This window comes from Cnephaeus nilssonii (genome assembly GCF_951640355.1).
Source record: "Cnephaeus nilssonii genome assembly, chromosome: 12".
Classification (NCBI taxonomy): domain Eukaryota; kingdom Metazoa; phylum Chordata; class Mammalia; order Chiroptera; family Vespertilionidae; genus Cnephaeus; species Cnephaeus nilssonii.
Window position 1 is genome coordinate 75,834,365 of NC_137083.1, and position 20,244 is coordinate 75,854,608.

Here is a 20,244-nt window from a genome sequence, read left to right on the forward strand (position 1 = left end):
TTTTGTATTTTTGTGTGTGTGTTTTTTTTTTTTTTTGTTTTTTTTTTGAGAAATGTCAACCAAGATAGACAAAGATGAATTTTTCTCACCTAGGGTAAGGATGTCCTCATGCTGTTTGAGCCGTCATAGCAAACTAGAAGCCCACAGAAATAATCTGAATCACAGATGTATTTTGTTAGTTTTCTTTTTAAATTGGTTATCAAATTTTAGAATTTAGGCAATTTCACATGAAAAACCATTTGAAAAAATTGGAAGACTCATTCAGACTTGGCCCCCATTTGTGTGACTTTTTCTAGCCCTTTGGGCTTTTGAATTATAACCCCTGATGTAAACCCCTATACTACTCTGTTTTATGGTTGAGTATTTTACAGCTTTGAGTCTGGTTGGATGGTCTCCAAGAAGGAGGAGGTTTGGCCACATCAAGGCCTACATCTTGCTCTTAGCCCCACCCAGACCTTCAGGGGACTGGAGTTATGCAAGGGTTGGTTATGGTACTCTGGATTGGCTGAGTTGACTCTTCTCTGTCTGTTCATTCAGCCTGAACGTCATGACCACAGTTTCCTCATCCCTAGGGCAGGACATTTTTCCAGATATGAAAGAAAAGCAGTCAGTGGCCACCCATTCAATGGCTTACAAGATCAACTTTTGCTACAAAAGGAGCCAGCATGTCACAAAGTAGCTGTGAGTTTTGGCTGGGCAGCATTTGGCACACAAGTTGGGATTCTGTCTGTCAAGACAGCAGGGCTAAATGCTTGCTGTGTGCTCAGCCACTGCCCCCATAGCATGGGTCCTAAATTGGGGCCCCCACAGAAGGACACTTTTGCTTTGGCTCTGGAACCAGCCCTGGCCTCTGACAGGAAGCAAAGGAGGAAAGATGGCCTTGTCTCCTTGTAGGCTTCCTCCTTGCTTTTTATTCCTTTTGGGCCCAATCTAGACCAACAAAGCCCTTCACACAATCTGAATCTAACAGTCAATTTTAACCTTTTGTTTTTAAGGCTCTACGAAGCAGGATGCCGCAAATGCCTCTGGGAAAAGTGGTCCTTTATACCAGTGTGATGTCTAGTGGGGTCTGTGCCCTTGTGTATTACCTTACACAAAGTAAGTATCCAGCAAACTGCCTGAGGCATGGCCTCTCCCTAACTCTCTTCCCTTGTTCCTCAATCATAGGAAATACTTCACATGCTCTCTGCAGATTAGAAAGGAGAAGGGGGTTGTTTTTAGAAACCAGAACACCATTTCATTCCTATGGCCTATTTCTCATCCTATAATCCCAGTTTTTTAGGAGCCACAAGTGCAAATAAAAGTGTTGCTGGTGGAAATGGGTCCTTGCAGTGTCATGAGAATAGCATTTCCATGAACCCACGTAGGAGGATGAGGTCTGGTGGTAAGATTTATTTGGGTAGAAATAGAAGGCAACCCCCAGGTCCCCAGTGTCTCATCTCTGTCCATCGCCATGAAAATGTTTAGCCTTGTCTTCATAAGCCCAGTACAAAGTCCTGTGTCCAAAAGTTCTGTCCCATGTCGAAGCTTCATCCAGTTTCGGCCATATCTCTCCTCATGCAGCTAGCGTAGTTTGTTCCCAGCTGCACTCTGGCTGATGCTGCCAGTGGTTGGAGTCTGCACAACTGCTGGCTGCATGGCTGCTATGGAGAGAAAATGCCAAACAAATGGGGTGAGTGTGTGTTACCAAGCAAGAGAGAGAATGCAAGAGATTTGTTCAATAAGCTTGGGTTATATTATCTCGGGCTTGGGAAGGACAAGGTGTCCTTTTAAAATAACCAATGAACTTTCCCAATCCTTTGCTTCTGCTGGTTTCATCCCCCTAGCCAACCCATTTTCTAGGTTTTTTTTTGTTTTTTTGTTTTTTGTTTTTGTGGGGCGGAGCCCTTATCCAGTCTGATCCTCTTTCCAGGCTAGAAATACAGGTCTTTATGGTTTCAATCTTAGCTTTTTCTGTGCATGCCTCATAGTAGAATCACTTCCCCTATACAATCTTGACTTCTACTAGGTATGTGTCCAGCAGAAGAATTTCTTCTTTATTGTTCTGTCCCACCCCTAGTAATCCAGGGGGAATGGATCGATTGTTCCCTGGGGAATGTGTGAAGCTATAGCTTTCTAGTGAAGCAGGCCCAACATTAGATTCAACTTGCCAGTTTATTAGGCTTCATAATTTCTAATTCCCTTTGTTCTCTTCCTTTATTAATATCTTGCTACCTACACTAACATATTTCCCCCCTGAAGAACCTTGGGCCTTATAACTTATAAGGGTAGTAAATGGATGGAGAGCTCATCTTTGTAACATCTTCTTGTTGTTAGAGAGCATAGTCCTGCCGGTCCACAGACCCAGAGATTCTTCCTATCTGCCAAAGAAAGAAGAGAGCAAAAAGGGGGAGACCTCACACAGGGAAAAGGGGTTATTATAAAGTCCAGGTTAGTGAGTTGCTGTCCTTGGGAGGTGGCACATGTTATATCTAGAGGATGGCGCTGTTGGACAGGCTGTCATTCTTCTATTCTGGAGGTGACAAATTTGACAAAAAGGTTAAAAAGGCTTAGTTCAAAAATGAGGAGAAATATAGCAACTAAAGGGGTGGTGGTGAGTGTAAGAACCAGATGATAGAAGGAGTTTTCCAGATTAAATTGGAGGAGGAGCTTCCCTGTAGAAAGATGTGTCATATGTTTGAATCTCTCTTGTTTATCATACTTAAATTGAAATGAGGCTAAAGGGAACATTCTAAGATTTCCCTTCTGAAGCAGCCTTTCTTTCTGCACAACTTGGGCAGAAAAGGGAAAGCAGTTTCAAGTGAATCGGACAGACCGCTTTATACTTCACTGACACAATTTAGTCCTTATAATAAGTCCATCCAGCCAAACCTGAGTCTCATTTTCAGATGTGGTGATGAGATGGGCTTTCAAAGTGAGTCTCATACTTTGTAAACAAACCATCCTATCTAATAAAAAGGGAATATGCTAATTGACCCTCACACAGTTGCAAAGATGGCGGTGCCCACAGCCAATAAGGAGGGAATATGCTAATTGACTGCCCCGCCCTCAAAGATGGCGGTGCCCACAGCCACAAGATGGCGGTGCCCAGTCCCCTCAGCCCCGCTGGGGTGGCAGGCATGTGGCAAGGCTGAGCCTGCCCCCAGTTGGGCCTGGCCGCTCTGCACTCCTACCTCCGGAGTTCTCCAGTCTCCTTAGCCCCCCAGCCGCCCAGGGCCGGCCCGAGGTGCAGGCAAGCCTCGGATGGCAGCTGCCCAGGGCTGCCCGAGGCTCAGGTAACCAGGGCCGGCCGAGGCTTGCGCTGACGGCAGTGACAGAAGTGTTTCCTTCCCCTGATTGCTTGGTCACCTCCTGCCCTTGAGGGCTCCTGGGCTGTGAGAGGGGGTAGGCTGGACTGAGGGGACCCCCCCCCTCCAGTGCATGAATTTTCATGCACCGGGCCTCTAGTTTGGTAAACAATGTCATAGACATATAAGCTGTGAAAATGGAAGAAAAAAAAATACAATGGTTAATGAACGCTTCTAATCATAAGTCAATTTCTGAGTCTGTATGACTGCCAGTAGAAAAGATTTCTAGTCCTGGCCAGATGGCTCAGTTGGTTGGAGTGTTATCCCATATACCAAAAAGTTGCAGGTTTGATTCCTGGTAAGGGCATAGGTTTCAGGTTTGATTCCCAGTTGGAGCACTTATGTGAGGCATGCAATCAATGTTTCTCTCTTTTCCTTCCTCTCTCTCTATAATCAAGAAACATCTCCTTTGGTGTGAATTAAAAAAGAAAGAGATTCCAAAATGGTGGTGGAGTAAATGGAAGCTACACTGATACTCTGCCAGGAACAAACTGGAAATACAACTAAAGTATAGAAAAACCACTCTGAAAGGCCAATGAAAACTAGCTGGAGAGAACCCTGATAACTAAGGATGGAAAGTGGAGACTGCATAGAGACTGGTAGGAAGTATGGAGGCACGAAAGGGCTGGCTAGGCTCCCACAGACAGCAGCTGAAGTTCCTGATGGATATCTCAGCTGTAGAGGGTTCCCATTGAGAACTCTGGGGACTAAACCAGTTGGGTGCCCCAGCCAGCACACCAGAACTGAGCAAGGCATGCACATAACATGTGGTTGTGAAAAGAAGGTACCTCTTAAAGGGCCAACCCACAAAACTTCATGTGGGTTGAGCTCTGGCAGAGTGAGGGCAGAGTGAGCTGGAGCTGTGTGAGCAGAAGCCAGGTTTGGGGCCTTGGGTTGGAACTTGGAATGCAGCCACCCTGGTTTTCAGTGCTGTCATTCCCTCACACTGGAGAGGACATCTTTCTCTGGTTAATCTTTGCTATTCAGGAGGTGTTTGCCTTGGGGGAAGGCAGTTGCCCCACCCTATTGGAGGACCTATTGCCCTACCCTGTGTGTATATAGTCTGAGGCTATTCAAAACTGAGTGTCATTGGACTGCAGGCAGTGGTGGGTCTCTGCAGGCTTTGGGTCTTTGCTTGTTCTAATCCAGGGCTAGGAAAAGCAGACCCTGGTGCACATCTTGGTCCTTTCCAAAGGCATCTAGCCCAACAGAGATAGCCACCAGCTATTGATTGCTGATAGCTCCAAACAAGGTACTCAGTACAGTAACAGCATCTGACATTGTCCTGCACTGGCGATTGGGACTCATATCAGATCATTAATACAGAGACACAAACCCAAACAGACAGCCAAAATGGGGAGACAAAAGTACAAGGCCCTAATTAAAGAACAAGAGAATTCTCCAGAAGAGGTAAATGAAATGGAGATAAGAAATTTATCAGACATAGAGCTCAGAATAATGATGGCAAATATGCTCAACAGCATGATAAAATATATAGTAACTATGAAGAATGACATAGCACTAAGAAAGCACATAGTGGAAGGAATATGCAGCGGGTTAGGGGAAGCCTAGGATTGGATCAGTGAATTAGAACATGGGAGAAAAAAATCAATCAGAGAACCAAAAAGAAAAAACAAAGAAAAAACAGGTGGACAGCTTAAGGGAGCTGGAATACCATGAAACATAACAAATTCACATATATAGGAGTGTCAGAAGGAGAAGAAAGTGAGCAAGAGATAGAGAACCTATTTGAAGAAATAATGGCAGAAAATTTCCCTAACATGGTGAAGAAAAAAGTCATATAAGTTCAGGAGGCACAGAGAGTCCCAAGCAAGAAGAACCCAAACAGGGCCATGCCCAGACACATCATAATTAAGATTCCAAAAATTAAAGACAAAGAGAAAATCTTAAAGGCAGAAAGAGAAAAGCAATTTGTTACTTACAAAGGAGCTCCCATAAGACCAATACCTGATTTCTCATCAGAAACTCTACAGGCCAGTAGGGAATGGCATGAAGTATTCAAAGTAATAAAAACCAAGGATCTGAAACCAAGATTACCATTTCCAGCAAGGCCATCATTCAAAATATATGGTAATAGAAAAAGCTTCTCAGAAAAGAAAAAAGGCTAAAGGAGTTTATCACCACCAAAACCAGCACTGCAAGAAATGCTAAAGGAACTGCAGTAATGAGAAGAAATCTATAGGGAGAGAAACATAGGCATAAAGAATTAAAATGGCAATAAATAAGTACCTATTAATAATAACGTTTAAGTGTAAATGGATTATATGCTCCAATCAAAAGACATACTAGTAGTTTAGCTGAATGGATATAAAAACATGACCCAATTATATGCTGTCTACAAGAGACCCACCTCAGAACAAATGACTCACATAGGATGAGAGTGAAGGGATGCAACATTTTTCCAGGCAAATGGAAAAAAAAAAGCTGGGGTAGCAATATTCATATCTGACAAAATCTATACTAATAAAAGGATAATATGCTAATTAGACTGGACATCTTCCGGACGTCCTTCCGGACAAAGCCAGGGTGGTGGGGCCGAGGCAGAGACAGATAGGGGCTATCAGGCCAGTAGGGGAGAGCAGTTAGGGGTGACCAGGCCGACAGGGAAGAGCAGTTAGGGGTGACCAGGCCAGCAATGGAGAGCAGTTAGAGGTGACCAGGCCGGCAGGGGAGGGCAGCTAGGGGCAATCAGGCAGGCAGGCAGGTGAATGGTTAGGAGCCAGCGATTCCAGATTGTGAGAGGGATGTCCAACTGCCAGTTTAGGCCCAAACCCGCAGGCATATCTATACTAATAAAAGGGTAATATGCTAATTAGACTGGATATCATTCTGGACATTCTGGACAAAGCCAGGGTGGTGGGGCTGAGGCAGAGGCGAATAGGGCTATAGCTTTCCAGTTAAGCAGGCTCAATATTGAATTCAGCTTCCCAGTTTGCTAGGCTTCTTCATGTCTGGTTCCCTTTGCTCCCTTCCTTTATTAATAACTAGCTACCTATGCTAACAAAAGGACCCCAATTTCTCTGCATAAGAAGTCTTGCAAAAAGCAAGATGGGCGTCCGCTCCAGAGTATACACAGGAGATCCAAGATGGTTGAGATTATGTAAAAACAGAGAGATACCAGATGGTTCACAGGTGGGGAAAACTCTATTTCTCAAGTGTGTTCAGCCTGTTGGTCCTGCCATTCTTTGATGTTGGTTTAGTGGAGGAGGGGACCTTGAGCAAGGGATTCTGGTGAGAGCAGGAAGTAAAAATAGAGTCCAGGATGGCAAAATCTTGGAAGATGTGGCTTCCAGCTCCACTGCATTCAAGTGTGAATATGTAAAGACCAGTCATATTTATTGTAACCAAGACATGTAAGGTCATTTAATTGCCATTGGTTGTGAAGCAGCAGCATTTTTTTTCTTTCCAGAAAGATTTTCTTTGAAGCTCCTCTATGCCCTCTCAGCTTGGCTCTTCACCCTCACTTTACAGCATTTTTGCTTTTTGCCAGGATGTTAGAACCACCAACAGATAGCCGAACAAAGCACAGTGTCCTCTCCACCATTCTTTCAGTTGACCAAGGGGCTATCTCCCCAGTACCTTGCAATTGTAGGGAGGTGCTTCCTGGAGTTCCTCAAAGACTTTGGGCCAAGAAGGGTACCTGAGACAGAGCATGTTATAACTTAGCTACATGAATGTCAGCATAAACCTGTAAACTTGAAAAAATAGCATTTTAATGTTCTATAATCTTGGCCTGAGGGTTTTGTTGTTAATGATGTTATGGTCTATTTCATGCTGGTTTATCATGACCTTCATTTTAGTGGAAGTTCAGTCATAGATTCTGGCTGCAGCTCTACCTTGAGCCAGGTGTGTCTCTTTGAGAAAATTATGGTTCTAGGACCAAAAGGAGCTTGAGAGAAGATCAAACCCCTTAGGTGAAGAAATGAAGTAGTAAATGAGGTGAGGAAGTGAGAGATGAAGAAATTGAGGCACGGAGCCCTAACCAGTTTGGCTCAGTGGATAGAACGACGGCCTGCGGACTGAAAGGTCCCAAGTTCGATTCCGGTCAAGGGCATGTACCTGGGTTGCGGGCACATCCCCAGTAGGAGGTGTGCAGGAGGCAGCTGAATCGATGTTTCTAATTCTCTATCCCTCTCCCTTCCTCTCTGTAAAAATCAATAAAATATATTTAAAAAATGTAGTTAGCCCTAACCGGTTTGGCTCAGTGGATAGAGCGTCCGCCTGCAGACTGAAGGTCCCAGGTTCCATTCTAGTCAAGGGCATGTACCTTGGTTGCTGGCACATCCCCAGTAGGGGATGTGCAGGAGGCAGCTGATTGATGTTTCTCTCTCATCAATGTTTCTAACTTTCTATCCCTCTCCCTTCCTCTCTGTAAAAAATCAATAAAATATATTTTAAAAAATGTGTTAAAAAAAAAAAGAAAAAAAAAGAAATTGAGGCACAGAAAGGTTAAGTACTTAGCCTAGCATTGTTGGCCACATCCCCACAGATCCTGACCTTGTAGACTTTGATTTTGGAGTCTCTAAAATGGACAGTTTAGAGTAGATTTTCCCTAATTCTTCCATCTATAAATTTCATAATTGTATCTGTTTCCATGTTGTACATATATTGTATCATCTAACTTTCTACAGAGAGTCTGCCTGACCAAGTTCAATAAAGACAACAGAAATGTAACAACTATCTTTCTCACTTAGAAGCTTTTTCCAGGGCTTCCTACTACCAGCTGGGATTGGAGCAGCTGCATAGCCACCCTGAGGCCCTGGAAGCTCTGGGAACTCCTCTCAACACTCACTATCTCCAGTTCATGGACAAGGACAACTTTGTGGACATTGCTGATGCCAAGGTAACATGCTCCTCCAGCAAACTAGGCTAGGTGCCTCCTGAAGGATAGGAGGGGCCGCCCTAATCTGAGAGGCAGCAGGAGTAAGGATTTGGGATAGGTACTACTTGGGACCTTTTTAAAAAAATTGGGGATTAATTTATTTTTGTGCATTTTTCTTCTTTTTAGGACAATTGATGTGGCAGAAAATGCAGTGTTTGTGCTCAAGTGCCATTTTGAACTGATAGAGAAATGACCAGTGTAGTTTGCCACCACGTATTTCAGCTTCGAACTTTAAATATATCTATAGCCAGTTAACTCTTATTCAAATGTAAACAACTTCTTTAAATTTTAGTTTTGAAGCTTATTTGTTTACATTGATTGTCTGGAATGCCAGTCTATTTTTTCCAGCTATATTTTGTCTTCTTTCATAGTTTAGCTGTTAAACCTCAGCAGAATATAAAATGCATTTGTTCTTCTGTTTAACAAGAATGTGTTGCGCTAGAAAAGTGATTCTAAGCTGTGTGGGGAATATAGAAATGCAGAAGGCTTTCTGGGAGTTTATAGTTTAAAATTCCAAACCCCAGAATAAGACAGGGTGAAGCAAATACTAGAGTAAAGGCCATGGGTGGAGTGGTTAGTGGACTGGGGGCAACTAGAGGGCTGCAACCTCACCATGTGAGGTGCACACACTTGATTCTGTGGCCAGCAGGAGCTCTGAAGTATTTTGAAAATAAGAGTGTGATGCTTTGACCTAGTTTATTTTTTTGTTACTGTTTTTATTATTTTTCATGGAAATAGTTTCTTTCTTAACTATAGTAGCAATTTGTGCTCAAGTATTCTGATAAATATTTGATCTGGTGTGCCGCGCCAGCACAGCCAAAGATTCAGTGAGCCTGAGGGAGGGCCGGTGAAGGATGAAGAAAAGACAGACAGAGAATAAGCTGGGTCTAGGTGGATCTTCTGTGCCTTGCTGAGGCCACAGAACAGATCCAGACTGCAAGCTGATGGTTTATTTTATAGTCAGAGGTAAACAAGGTAATTTACAATGTTCTTATAAGTTTCACTTGTTTTGGCAGCACTTGCTGCATCTCCCACAGCCCATTAGCTACCCAGGAAAGATCTAGGGAGCAGTCACAAGATCAAGCTTAATTATGCTTAGAGGGCTATGCCCTCCAAGCTGGGACTTGTTTGCAGCTTTGCCAGCAGGTCAGTCCGAGGCTTAACCCTATAACCGCTTTCTACAGTCTGGTTTTAAAGCATGGTAATTCATTCAGATTGGGAATACCCAGGGACTGGAAGCCTTTAGGAGAGCATTATGGGTGTACAGTGGTGAGAGCATGATCCAGAGCTGTGGTCTAGAGGAATGAGAGATGGATATGAAGAGTGTGGTGGTTGCCAGGTGATAGGACTAAGGTCTAGGTAACAGTTTTATAGCAGGAGAGAAGTGTGTCAGAGATGATGCTCTAATGTCTAGCATGGATGAGTAGAAAGACAGTGGTGCCATTAAGTGAGAGAGGGAACCCTGAGGAGAAAAGGGAAGAGCGTGAACGTGTATTGAGTGCTTGCTCCGTGCCTGGTAGTCTTATTTTCATTGTCTTCAACTTCCTCACACTATGTGGTGTGGCTCCTCTGTGTTTCGCCATCTCTATTCACTTGGCTGGATCCCTGCAAACACAAGGACTCTGAATGGCTAGGGATTGGGTCTGGTTACTCAGGGTGTCTCTCAGCTCAGAGCACAGGGCCTGGCTGCGATGCTCAAGAAGCCTGCAGGCACCTTTGCTGAAGGCAGGTTGATGCAGCATCAGCTCTCCGATCTGGTGATCCAGTGGCTGGTTGACGCAATGTAGTTTTAGTGGAGAACCTTCTCTAAAAGCTGTCCAGGCCCAGCTTTTCCTTTGGCCCAGTCTTCTAGCACATCGCTGCTGCTGAGAGGCTTCTTCCCGCCTGCAGCCCAGGCCCTCGGGGGCACTGTGTGACTGTGTGACTGTGGTGCCAGGCACTGGCCTCTGCTGCTGCTGAGTAGTGTGAGAGCACAGTGACAGGAGTTCAAGGCCTGCTCCCCAGAGCCTCCTCTCGACCCAGCCTTTGCTTTGCTCTTCCAGTTTGTGAAGTATGTGTGACATCCTGTCAGGGTTCTTCACTTTTTTTAGAATCGGCTATTTATAAGGATGCCTCTATATAACACAGGGCATCCTATCCCCAATCCCTATTTGGAGTTTCTTTATTTTGTTCAGAGGCGAGAAGTTTCAGTTTTTCATAAGGAGTTTTCATATTGAAGGGTTTTCCTCCCAAGTGTATGTGTGAAATTGTCTCTAACTACCAACACGTTGGCTTATCAGACCTCCTGCTTTACTCTTGGCAAAGTCTGGGCAGTGAAGAACCCAGTCTGTAAAGCACCTCATCACCCACAGAGGCACAACTGCCCGAAGTTCAGACACTGATCCCTCTATTTGCTGTTCTTCAAAATCCTACTTCTGCCCTTTTATCACACACACATACCCCTTTTTTTCTTTTTCTTTTAGCATGCAGAGACGCTCAATGTATGCTCTCTTGCTTAATTGTATAACCCCCTGAGAAGAGCTGTGGCTTGATTCCAAAAGTAGGACTGTGAAGAATCACTTTAGTGTGACTTGGGGTGTGGAGCCATCATTCCAAAGTCTGTGCCTTTAAAGTGTATTTAAATAAATGAAAGAGGATTTTGGAAAACACTAATATGTGTACCCAAGCACTCTTTCTCTTGGTGACAATTTGCTGTGGATGAGATACACCATCTCTTAGCCCATGAAAGTACCTTTGCCTATCACCTGGGGCACAGGAAGGCACCCTGGGAAGCACCTTATGATGGGTTTCCTTGTTACAACATTGTGTCCCCTTCACTTGGCTCAAATTGTCTTTAGTTTTCATTGAGAAACAAAAGGTTGCATTCAATATTTTTAAATAGTAGCATATTAGTAAACACCTACCAGCTCACTCTGAGGTTCCCAGGCTGACTCCCTAGGCTCGGGGCCTGGCAGCATCCAGGCAGCACCTGGCCACGTGGGGTGAGCCCAGCCTGTGGTGGGTGACTGGTGAGGATGAACTAACCGAGATTTTCTTGTCTTTCCCAAACGAGCCTTTACATATTTTTTCTTAAGACCTGCTCTTTATGGTCCAGGTTAAAATGTGTACCAACTTGCTGGTAATAGTTTCCCCTTTTAAACAGTGACCTTTTTTTCTTCTTCTACTGTATTATGAAAAGTCTTAAACATATAGAAAAAAATAAAAGAATGTATGCTGTGGAACCCACATAGTAGCTACCTGAATTCTACAAATAGTATTTTGCTCTACTTGCTTTATCCCATACCTATTCATCTAGCCATAATAAGGTTTGTCCATGAACACCTTATTATTTTCAAACATCCATACACTTTATCTTTAAACACATAAGAATGTATATCATTAATTAGAGTTTAATATTTGTTTATAGCTCTTTTTTTTAGGTAAAATTTACATTCTGTGACAAGTACAAATCTATGTGTCTTAGTTGATGAATTTTAATAAGTACCCTTCAAGCCCCTATCTAGATGTGGACTGTTCCCAACATCTGAAAGTTCGCTCATGCTGTTCCCAGTTGGTCCCCTCTCACATCCGCCAGCCCGAGCAGAGGCAATCACTTCTCTGATATTTTCCCCCAGTGTACTTTAGCCTGTTCTAGAGTATGGAATTCCTGTTGGGTGAGGCTCTTTTCACTCAGCATGTTGTTGATACTCATCCATATTGTTGCATGTATCAGTAGTTTGTTTTTTTCTAACTGGATTTTTAAGTAATCATTGCACGTACTTTGAGTATTGAGTGTGGCATATAAGATTTCCTTGCTAAACAAGAGGGCTGCCTTTGACCTCACCAAACCATCCAAAGAGGAGCAGGACATTTGGAGGGGGCTGGAAAGAAAACCAGGTGGATTCTCCAGGAAGGCTGAAGTTAGAAAATAGCCAGATTCTGTAGATAAGCACTGGTTTTTATAGGGTTAGCTCTGTATCATTTTGTCATCTCTTGAGGGGACAGCAACATATCCAATTATCTCTCTCATTTTACACTTCTAGTTGAAGATTCCTGTCTCTGGATCCAAGGCAGCAGGCCATCTCTATGTCATCTCCTCCAGAGATGCCCCCTTTAAAAGGTATTATGGGAAATGAGTGGGTATGGAGGAAGGGGACCTCCTGATGGAAACAATCCTGATTCCCATTTTCATTTGTAGTTATGTAATTACGGTAATAAGAATTACTTTTTCAAAGCTTGGAAAGTTTTACAGCCAGGACAGCAAGCTAGTGCTTTGGCTCTTAGTCCAGACATTTTATCCAATGCAATCCATCAAATTGTCTACCCCTTATTCTGTTGAATATGAAGAACTTTACAGTTATAGTGTAGGTCTACAATTTTACACTTCTAACACTACTGCCTCAATCATTACATATAAATAAAGACATGGATTCCTATTCCAAAATCATTCAACACATTCTTTATATAAGTTTTGCATACCATTAATTGGCTTTTCTTGTCCTGTTGCCAAACGCTGTATTCACTCGTTTCCCCAGGGAAGCTTTCTCAGAGATGTTTGCTGTTTAGTCAGGATGTGTTTAATTCCCCAACACAAAATGAGTAGGCACCGTTAGGCGGCCCCCCTCGTGCCTCCCCTGAGCACATTGACTCAAAAGTCTGGGATTAGTGGAGGAGCTGGCCAGGTTCCAGCCAAGAATTGAAGACCCAAGTGAATTAGGACATGGGGAGTAAGGTGCTCCTTTTTCCTGAGGCCCCTTCAATTTACCCATCAGTCATTCATTGGTAACTTGCCTTGAAATGATGCTGGTTAAATAATGAGAGCCTATAATAAAACTTTCGTTAAGCCCTAGCCAGTGTGGCTCGCCCTAACCATCATTCTGGCCCAGGAGTTTGCTGTTTAGATTCCTGGTCAAGGGCACATGCCCTGGTTACAGCTTGATCCCTGTGTATGGGGTATACAGGAGGCAGCTAATTGATTTTCTCTCTCTCTCCTTCCTGCCCTCCCACCCTTTTTTCCTCCCTCCCTCTCGCTTGAAAAGTCAATAAACTATTCTTTAAAAATAAATAAAATGTGAAAACGTTATGTTCACCTAGTTATAACATAAATTAGTGTTTAAAAATTTAAGACAATATTCCAAACACCTGTTTTCCCCTCCCTTTTGACCATGTCATTTGCCAGTGTTTTCTGGATTACTTTTGGTTTCTATCAGGTGGCACCTTGAGGAGGTCTTCTTAGAGCTCAAGAATGGCCAGCAGATTCCCGTGTTCAAGCTCAGACAGGAGAATGGTGATGAAGTAAAAATGGAGTAAAGGAGATCAAAAAGACCCAGCTTTCTCCAAGCATGGCCTTCCCTCATCAACATGTACCCTCTATGTCCTCGAGCCAGTTTTCCAACCACCAGAGCGATGATTATATGTGCTGGCATATGGTAATTTTGTTTTAATTATGATTTGACCACAATAAACACTATTGAGGTTTTATTTAATCAGACAGAAATGTTTACTACAAGTTTATAATTATTTGAAAGTTCTCTACAAAGGCACAGACTAAAAGGCATCAGTATTAATGAGATGTTTGTTGATTTGCTTGTTCTCACTTCTTTTCTTTTCCTCTCCCCAATTGCTCCTATTTTTCAGCTCCATCAATGAGAAGAAGAAGATTTACTAAAGAGGTTTTTAATTGTCAATGTTAGAATGCTCAGGAAGTACAGCCTTTTCTATGGGTCACTCTACCCTGAATTTATATTGTTAAGTAGCTTGTGGACATTCTCATTTTATAACTTATTGCTTCATTGTTGTTTTATTTTCTAATTTGTTTTTTAGTTATCAACTGTCTGCCCAATTAAAGGTTTGAAAAATAGCTGCTTTACTTAAAACATTTGGAAAGCCTAAAAAATTTGTTTCAGTACATAAGCACATGTAAAACATAGGAAAGTTAGAACTAACAGGTCCTTATCCTCAGCTTTCCAGACAACTTAACCACATATTAGAGAACCAGACCTTTAACTTTTTAGTGGTTTTATAAGGGGACTGTTTTATAAAGCCAAAGATCTTCCTTCCCTCTGAGCACCAGAGCCTACAAAAACTAGAGGTCAGGTACCTTTGTTTTAAAGAACTTAACATGGATGTATACATAACCCACAGACACAATAGTGCAGTGAAGGCCTGAGGATGGAGAGGGAGCAGAGTAGAGGGATTCAGTGGGGGGTGGAGGGTGGGGAGCGGGAGAACTATAATATAACTATCATTGCAAAAGTTTGGCCAAAAGATTATTTTGTGTAAATTAAATTTAGAGATTTTAAAAACTTCTATTCTCTTTTTGTCTTGATTTAAAATATCTGTCATATCAGACTTAAGGAGTAAACCATCTGATGACTCCTTAACTAATATTGTTACTTCGTACTGTAGTTGCAGGGTGGGGAAGTTATTACACAGCTAGTAGCCCTGGGCATGAATCTGTGCGCCAGCAGCTCTCTGCGGGGCCTGGCTGCTCTGCGCCCACTGCCCAGAGGCTCTCCGTGGCCCAGAGGCCCATCCGCAGCCGGACATGGAATGCTTGCCTCATCACCAGGGTGATGACACAAGCGTTCCCCCCCCACCCCCAGCCACTCCGTGCCCGCTGCCCAGAGGCCCTCCGCAGGTGGAATGCTTGCCTTGTCATCGCAGCAACGAGGCAAGCATTTCACCAAGCCGCTCACGGTGCCCGCTCTCAGCGGCCGCTCCCCTCCACCCCCCCCCCCCAGGACTGGGGGACTTGGGCAGGGCTGAGAGGACTGGGCCCCACCACATAGTGGCTATGGGTGCCACCATCTTTATGATGGAGTGATGGTTAATTTGCATATTGCCCTTTTGTTAGATAGGATATGTCCTTAGTGGTTTGCCTGAGCTGAATAGAGATGTTATGAAAGTTCATCTGTGTTAAAAATACTTAAAATATGTTTCCATTTTATAAACTACTAGTAGCCCGTTTGCACGAAGATTCATGCAATAGACCTTCATTCACCTGGCTGCCTGCACCAGTTTTCTGCTGGCACCAGGGACCCAGGCCTTGGCTGTGGCCACCGCCTTCTGCCTTTTTCAGGGTCGGGGCTTGGCCCCGGGCGGTGGCCTTGGGCTCCGCGGCACCCAACATCCTTGCTAAGGATCGCAGGAGCCGACCCCCAGTGGTTTCCTGCCATCCTTGCAGGCTGCCCACTGGTGCCCAAGGCCGGGAAAGCCTCTGCCGCAGGCTTTCCTGGCCTTGGGCTCGCCGCACCCAGCGTCCCTGCTACCAATCACAGGAGCCGACCCCCAGTGGTTTCCTGCGATCAGTGCAGGCTCCCCGCTGGTGCCCAAGGCCCTGAAAGCCTCGGCCCCTGGGACCCCCGGGAGCGGCGGGATGGGCACGGCCAAGCCCCCCCAGGTGGCCAATCGACCCGGAACCCCCGGGAGGGGTGGGAGGGGCCGGGCCACGCCCCCACGGGTGGCCGATTGACCCCGGGACCCCCGTGAGCGGCGGGAGGGGCAGGATGGGCCTGGCCACGCCCCCCCAGGTGGCCGATCGCCCCACCCCCACCCCTGGGAGGGGCGGGAGGGGCCGGCCACGCCCCCACAGGTGTCCAATCAACACCCGGGACCCCCGGGAGGGGTGGAAGGGGCCGCCCACGCCCCCCAGGTGGCCAATCGACCCCCGGAACCCTCGGGAGCGGTGGCATGGGCCGGCCACGCCCCCCCAGGGTGTCCATCGCTCCAGGCACCCCGGGAGCGGCGGCATGGGCCCGGCCACGCCCCCCGGGGTGCCAATCGCCCCAGGCACCCCCTGGAGCGGCGGCATGGGCCTGGGTCCCCCCGGGGTGCCGATAGGCCCCGGCCACGCCCCCCGGGGTGCCGATCGCCCCAGGCACCCCCGGGAGTGGCGGCATGGGCCCGGCCACGCCCCCCAGGGGTGCCGATGGCCCCAGGCACCCCGGGGAGTGGTGGCATGGGTCTGGCCACGCCCCGCCAGGGTGCCGATCGCCCGGCCACGCCCCCCCGGGGTGCTGATCGCCCCAGGCACCCCGGGGAGTGGCGGCATGGGCCCGGCCACGCCCCCCGGGGTGCCGATCGCCCGGCCACGCCCCCCCGAGGTGCCGATGGGCCCGGCCACGCCCCCCGGGGTGCCGATGGGCCCGGCCACGCCCCCTCGGGGTGCCGATCGCCCCAGGCACCCTCGGGAGCGGCGGCATGGGTCCGGCCACGCCCCCCTGGGGTGCTGATCGCCCCAGGCACCCCGGGGAGTGGTGGCATGGGTCCAGCCACGCCCCCCGGGGTGCTGATCGCCTGGCCACGCCCCCCGGGGTGCTGATCGCCCCAGGCACCCCGGGGAGCGGCGGCATGGGTCCAGCCACTGGGCACCACCATCTTGATCTTCTCAACGGCGGATATGCCACCCGGAGTCCCGCCCCCAGCCTCCTGCCGGCCCAATCGTGGGCATAGCGGAGGTGCGGTCAATTTGCATGTTTCTCTATTATAAGGTAAGATGTGCAAAATAAGCCATTTCCAAGGACCACATTTTCAGAAAATTCACTATTTAAAACAAAGTAGGCAGGATGATGGAGTACACAAATTTCGTATTTTTCCCACTAAGTACAACTAAAATCCTGCACATGTATGAAATATAAGAAAAGTTTGAAAGATGAAGAGAAACAGGCAAATTGGCTAAAGACCTTGGGATGCAAGTAATAACACAGCAGTGAGTTCCCTGGGTTTTCTTTTGCCTCTTTTATCCCATATTAGGTGCTGGCAAAACAAGCTGCCCAGAAGCACCAATGGGAACAGACAAGAAAAGCCTGTTCTCTTCAGCCAAAGGACCAGGAAAGACAACCAAGAAAGGCAAAGCACTTCTGCTCTTACCAAATACAATAAAAAAGACCACGGTACCCACCCCTGCTTGGCTGTAATGAGGCTTCCTTGGATTCTCTGCTTGGGTGGGAATAGAGAAGGACTTTTATTCCTGCCTGATTGTCCACCCCATCCACTATGGTGTCAGTAGAGGCCACTTCTGGAGCCTACTTTTCCAACCTATTAATCAGGAATAAGCCCTCCCACCCCCATGGTATCAGTACAGTAACGAAGTACCCCTTCCCCTGCCTTGGTGTTAAAAGAAGCTGAGTGGTGAGACTGAATCTTCCTACCACCTAGCAGAAGTGAGGAGGCACACTACATATCTCCCCACTTTGATCAGGTTATATGATGTCAGAGAAAGTCTGCTAAACCAGAAGATTTAAATAAGATACAGAGTATTGGAGATCCAAGAAGGCAGCAAAGTAGGTGGAAGGTACACTTACGTCCTCCCAGGACCAAACTGGAATTATGACTAAAATATAGAACAATCAACTTGAATTACCAATTGAAGACTAACTGAACAGAAGTCATATAACCAAGGATTTGCAGAAGAAGCCACACTGAGACCGGTGGGAAGGGTGGAGACATGAACAGGGCTGGCCCCACTCCCACAGGTGGTGGCTGAGATTATAGAGTGATATCTCAGCTTCAGGATCATGGGTCAATCCTACACAGGGCTCCTCATCCCAGAGCACCAGACCCAGGAAGGCACCACATAACATCTGACCGTGAAAATCAGTGGGGATTCAGTCTGTCAGGGAGAGACAGAAGCCTTTGAGAAGCACAGGATTCCCCTTAAAAGGGCCAGTGCACAACATTTCATTTGCAGCCATCCAGTCTGGTTTCCAACAGAGGCAGGCTGAGTGGGCTAGAGCCATGTGAGGAGAGACCAGTTTGTGACACTAGGAAGAGAGCTGAGGGGACAACCACCGGGATCCCTGTGCTAAGAACCTTTCCCACACTGCAGACATCATTTTTCTTGGATGGAGAACTCCCCTCCTTATGGATTCAACCTGGGGGGATGCATTAGCCCACTGTCCACACTCCCTGTCTCTGCACCCTGCAAAGGTCACACCCTATGGAGAAGTCAACTACTTAAGCCTGGGATGTAGAAGTCCAGGCAGACTCAAAGGATACCAGTGACTGACCTTTGCGGCTCTAGAGCATGGGCCATTCCCCCACCTTCCTGTGTGTCTGACAGGCCTCCTCCTCACAGGAGATTCACCAGCTCCATCCTTTGGCTCTCCATGAGGATTCAGCAAAATCTGAAACAGACTTGAATTGTGTGGCTCAAGAACAAGGGTTATTTTTTCGTGGAACATCCAACCAGAACCTCCCTTCACACGACCAAATCTTGGTCTGTTAGAGGCTGATAAACTGCTGGCCTCGCCCTGAGAACTCCCTAAGACCCAAGCCCACCACAAAGGTCTGTGGGCACTTGGGGGGGCGGGGGGAGCTAGACTTGGGATACCCTGGAATTTGGCAGAGTTGTCTCAGACCCAACACTGGGATCAAGTTTGAACCTATAATTGGTGAACACTGCTTGCCCCTATCTGGTGACTGACTGAGAACCTACCATGCAACTTGAGTACTGCCAGAGGCTTTTTCAGTGACTGAACCTAGCATGAAGGCAGGCTGTGGGCCTTGGGCCTTTAGCTCACCTTCCCTGGTGCCTGTGGAAGCAAAAACTTGACACACAGCTTGCTCTTTTCCACATAACCCAGGCCCAGCAAAGACAGCAAAAACTGTGGATTGCTTTGTATGTCTAAACAAGTTTCCCAAAGCCAATCATAGTCAGTGTCTGACACTGACCTGCACCAGAGACCCTCCCCAAAGTCTCTGAAACCAACACACCCAATTACCAGTTTCAGAAAACATCGGAGCAGGATCCAATTAGTTTAACAAGCAACATATCCCAAGAGTGATCTCAGTAGGCACAAAACCCCATGAAAAGCGAAATAGGCTCTGTGTAGTCAGCATTTGCACAGCAGGTCACACACTGCCGTGAAAGTCAGTGCTCACAATCAGCCAGCCTAAGCTAAGGGTCCTCTTCACACATGAACAAGCCAATAGCAATAAAGACTCAGGTACAACAGGAAGGCTCACATAACCCACACAAGCGACATCCATGGAGCACCCAGCTTAGTGATCAAGGAGAGTGAACCATAGGGTCCCACAAGACACTTACTACAAAAGGCAACCCTACCAAGACCCGGGGACATGGCAAATCTATCTAATACATAGAAACAAACAAAGAAGCAACCCAAATGGGGAGACAAAGAAACATGCCCCAAATGAAATAATAGGAGAAATCTCTGGAAAAAGAGCTAAATGAAAGGAAGGCAAACAATTTACCAAATATAGAGTTCAAAAAAATGTTTATAAGGTTGCTCAAGGAACTTAGTGAGCACTTAACTTAAAAAGAGAGAATCCATAAAAAATAACCAATCAGAAGTGAATACTACACTAATCAATGGGATTTTTATACAACTGTGGTCTTGAATTCTGTGTCATTTACATCACATATTTCCCCTTTGCTTTCTGAAGATTTTTCATTTTCTTTTTGAGCTGCTTTGCTGCTATGGTTATTCATGGCATTTGCTGGTCTTCTCTGTGTAGGCATCTATTTATTACTGGCTCTAACAGCTTTCTCTGAAGAGGTCTTGCTACTATTTTCCACTAGATGGCACTGGATCACAAGATTTTTACCTCTGCCACCTCCCACAGTTGGCCTCCTTGGCTGCCATCAGACAGTACAGTCACACTGCGTGGGGTAGGGTTTCTTTTTGCCCTCACCCTAATGGTGATCCTGGACCTCCACAGGTTCCCCCTCCCCATGTGCCTCAACTGGGGAATAGTCACAGAGGGAAACAGTGACTCTGCTGCATTATCTCTCAGTTTACAGATAATGTGCTCCTCAACCTGACACCAAGAGGGACAGGAGGTGAGTTCAAGGGGGCGGCAGAGCTCTGTGGCGCCATTTCTTTGTCTGAAACACCAACCACCCAACAGTGGACAGCCACAGCAGAACCCCTGTGCTGTGTCCTTGGTCCAGTCTCTCAGCTGGCTCGGCCACTGTTTGCCTTGTTCACCTTGCTGGAGTGCCCACCAACACTTCCATCCAGTCGAAGGATCCGCTTGCTCCCACTGGCT

General features: G+C 46.4%; 1 protein-coding gene across 6 annotated transcripts in view; it reads left to right on the plus strand.

The window, feature by feature from the left end:
* The window catches only part of COA1 (cytochrome c oxidase assembly factor 1), a 44,487-nt gene extending 29,308 nt beyond the window's left edge, over positions 1–15,179 (plus strand). For 4 of the 6 annotated variants that reach the window (XM_079786259.1, XM_079786258.1, XM_079786257.1 and 1 more), the window contains 4 exons: positions 996–1,098; positions 8,063–8,211; positions 12,273–12,349; positions 13,440–13,718. In XM_079786259.1, coding sequence (XP_079642385.1) covers positions 1,011–1,098; positions 8,063–8,211; positions 12,273–12,349; positions 13,440–13,539 — 414 coding nt within the window. In that variant the 5' untranslated portion in view covers positions 996–1,010 and the 3' untranslated portion in view covers positions 13,540–13,718. Of the gene's footprint in view, positions 1–995; positions 1,099–8,062; positions 8,212–12,272; positions 12,350–13,439; positions 13,719–13,866 lie in introns of those variants that run through there. The other 2 variants (XR_013814298.1, XM_079786261.1) reach the window with 2 other exon arrangements.
* Positions 15,180–20,244: the final 5,065 nt, after the last annotated feature.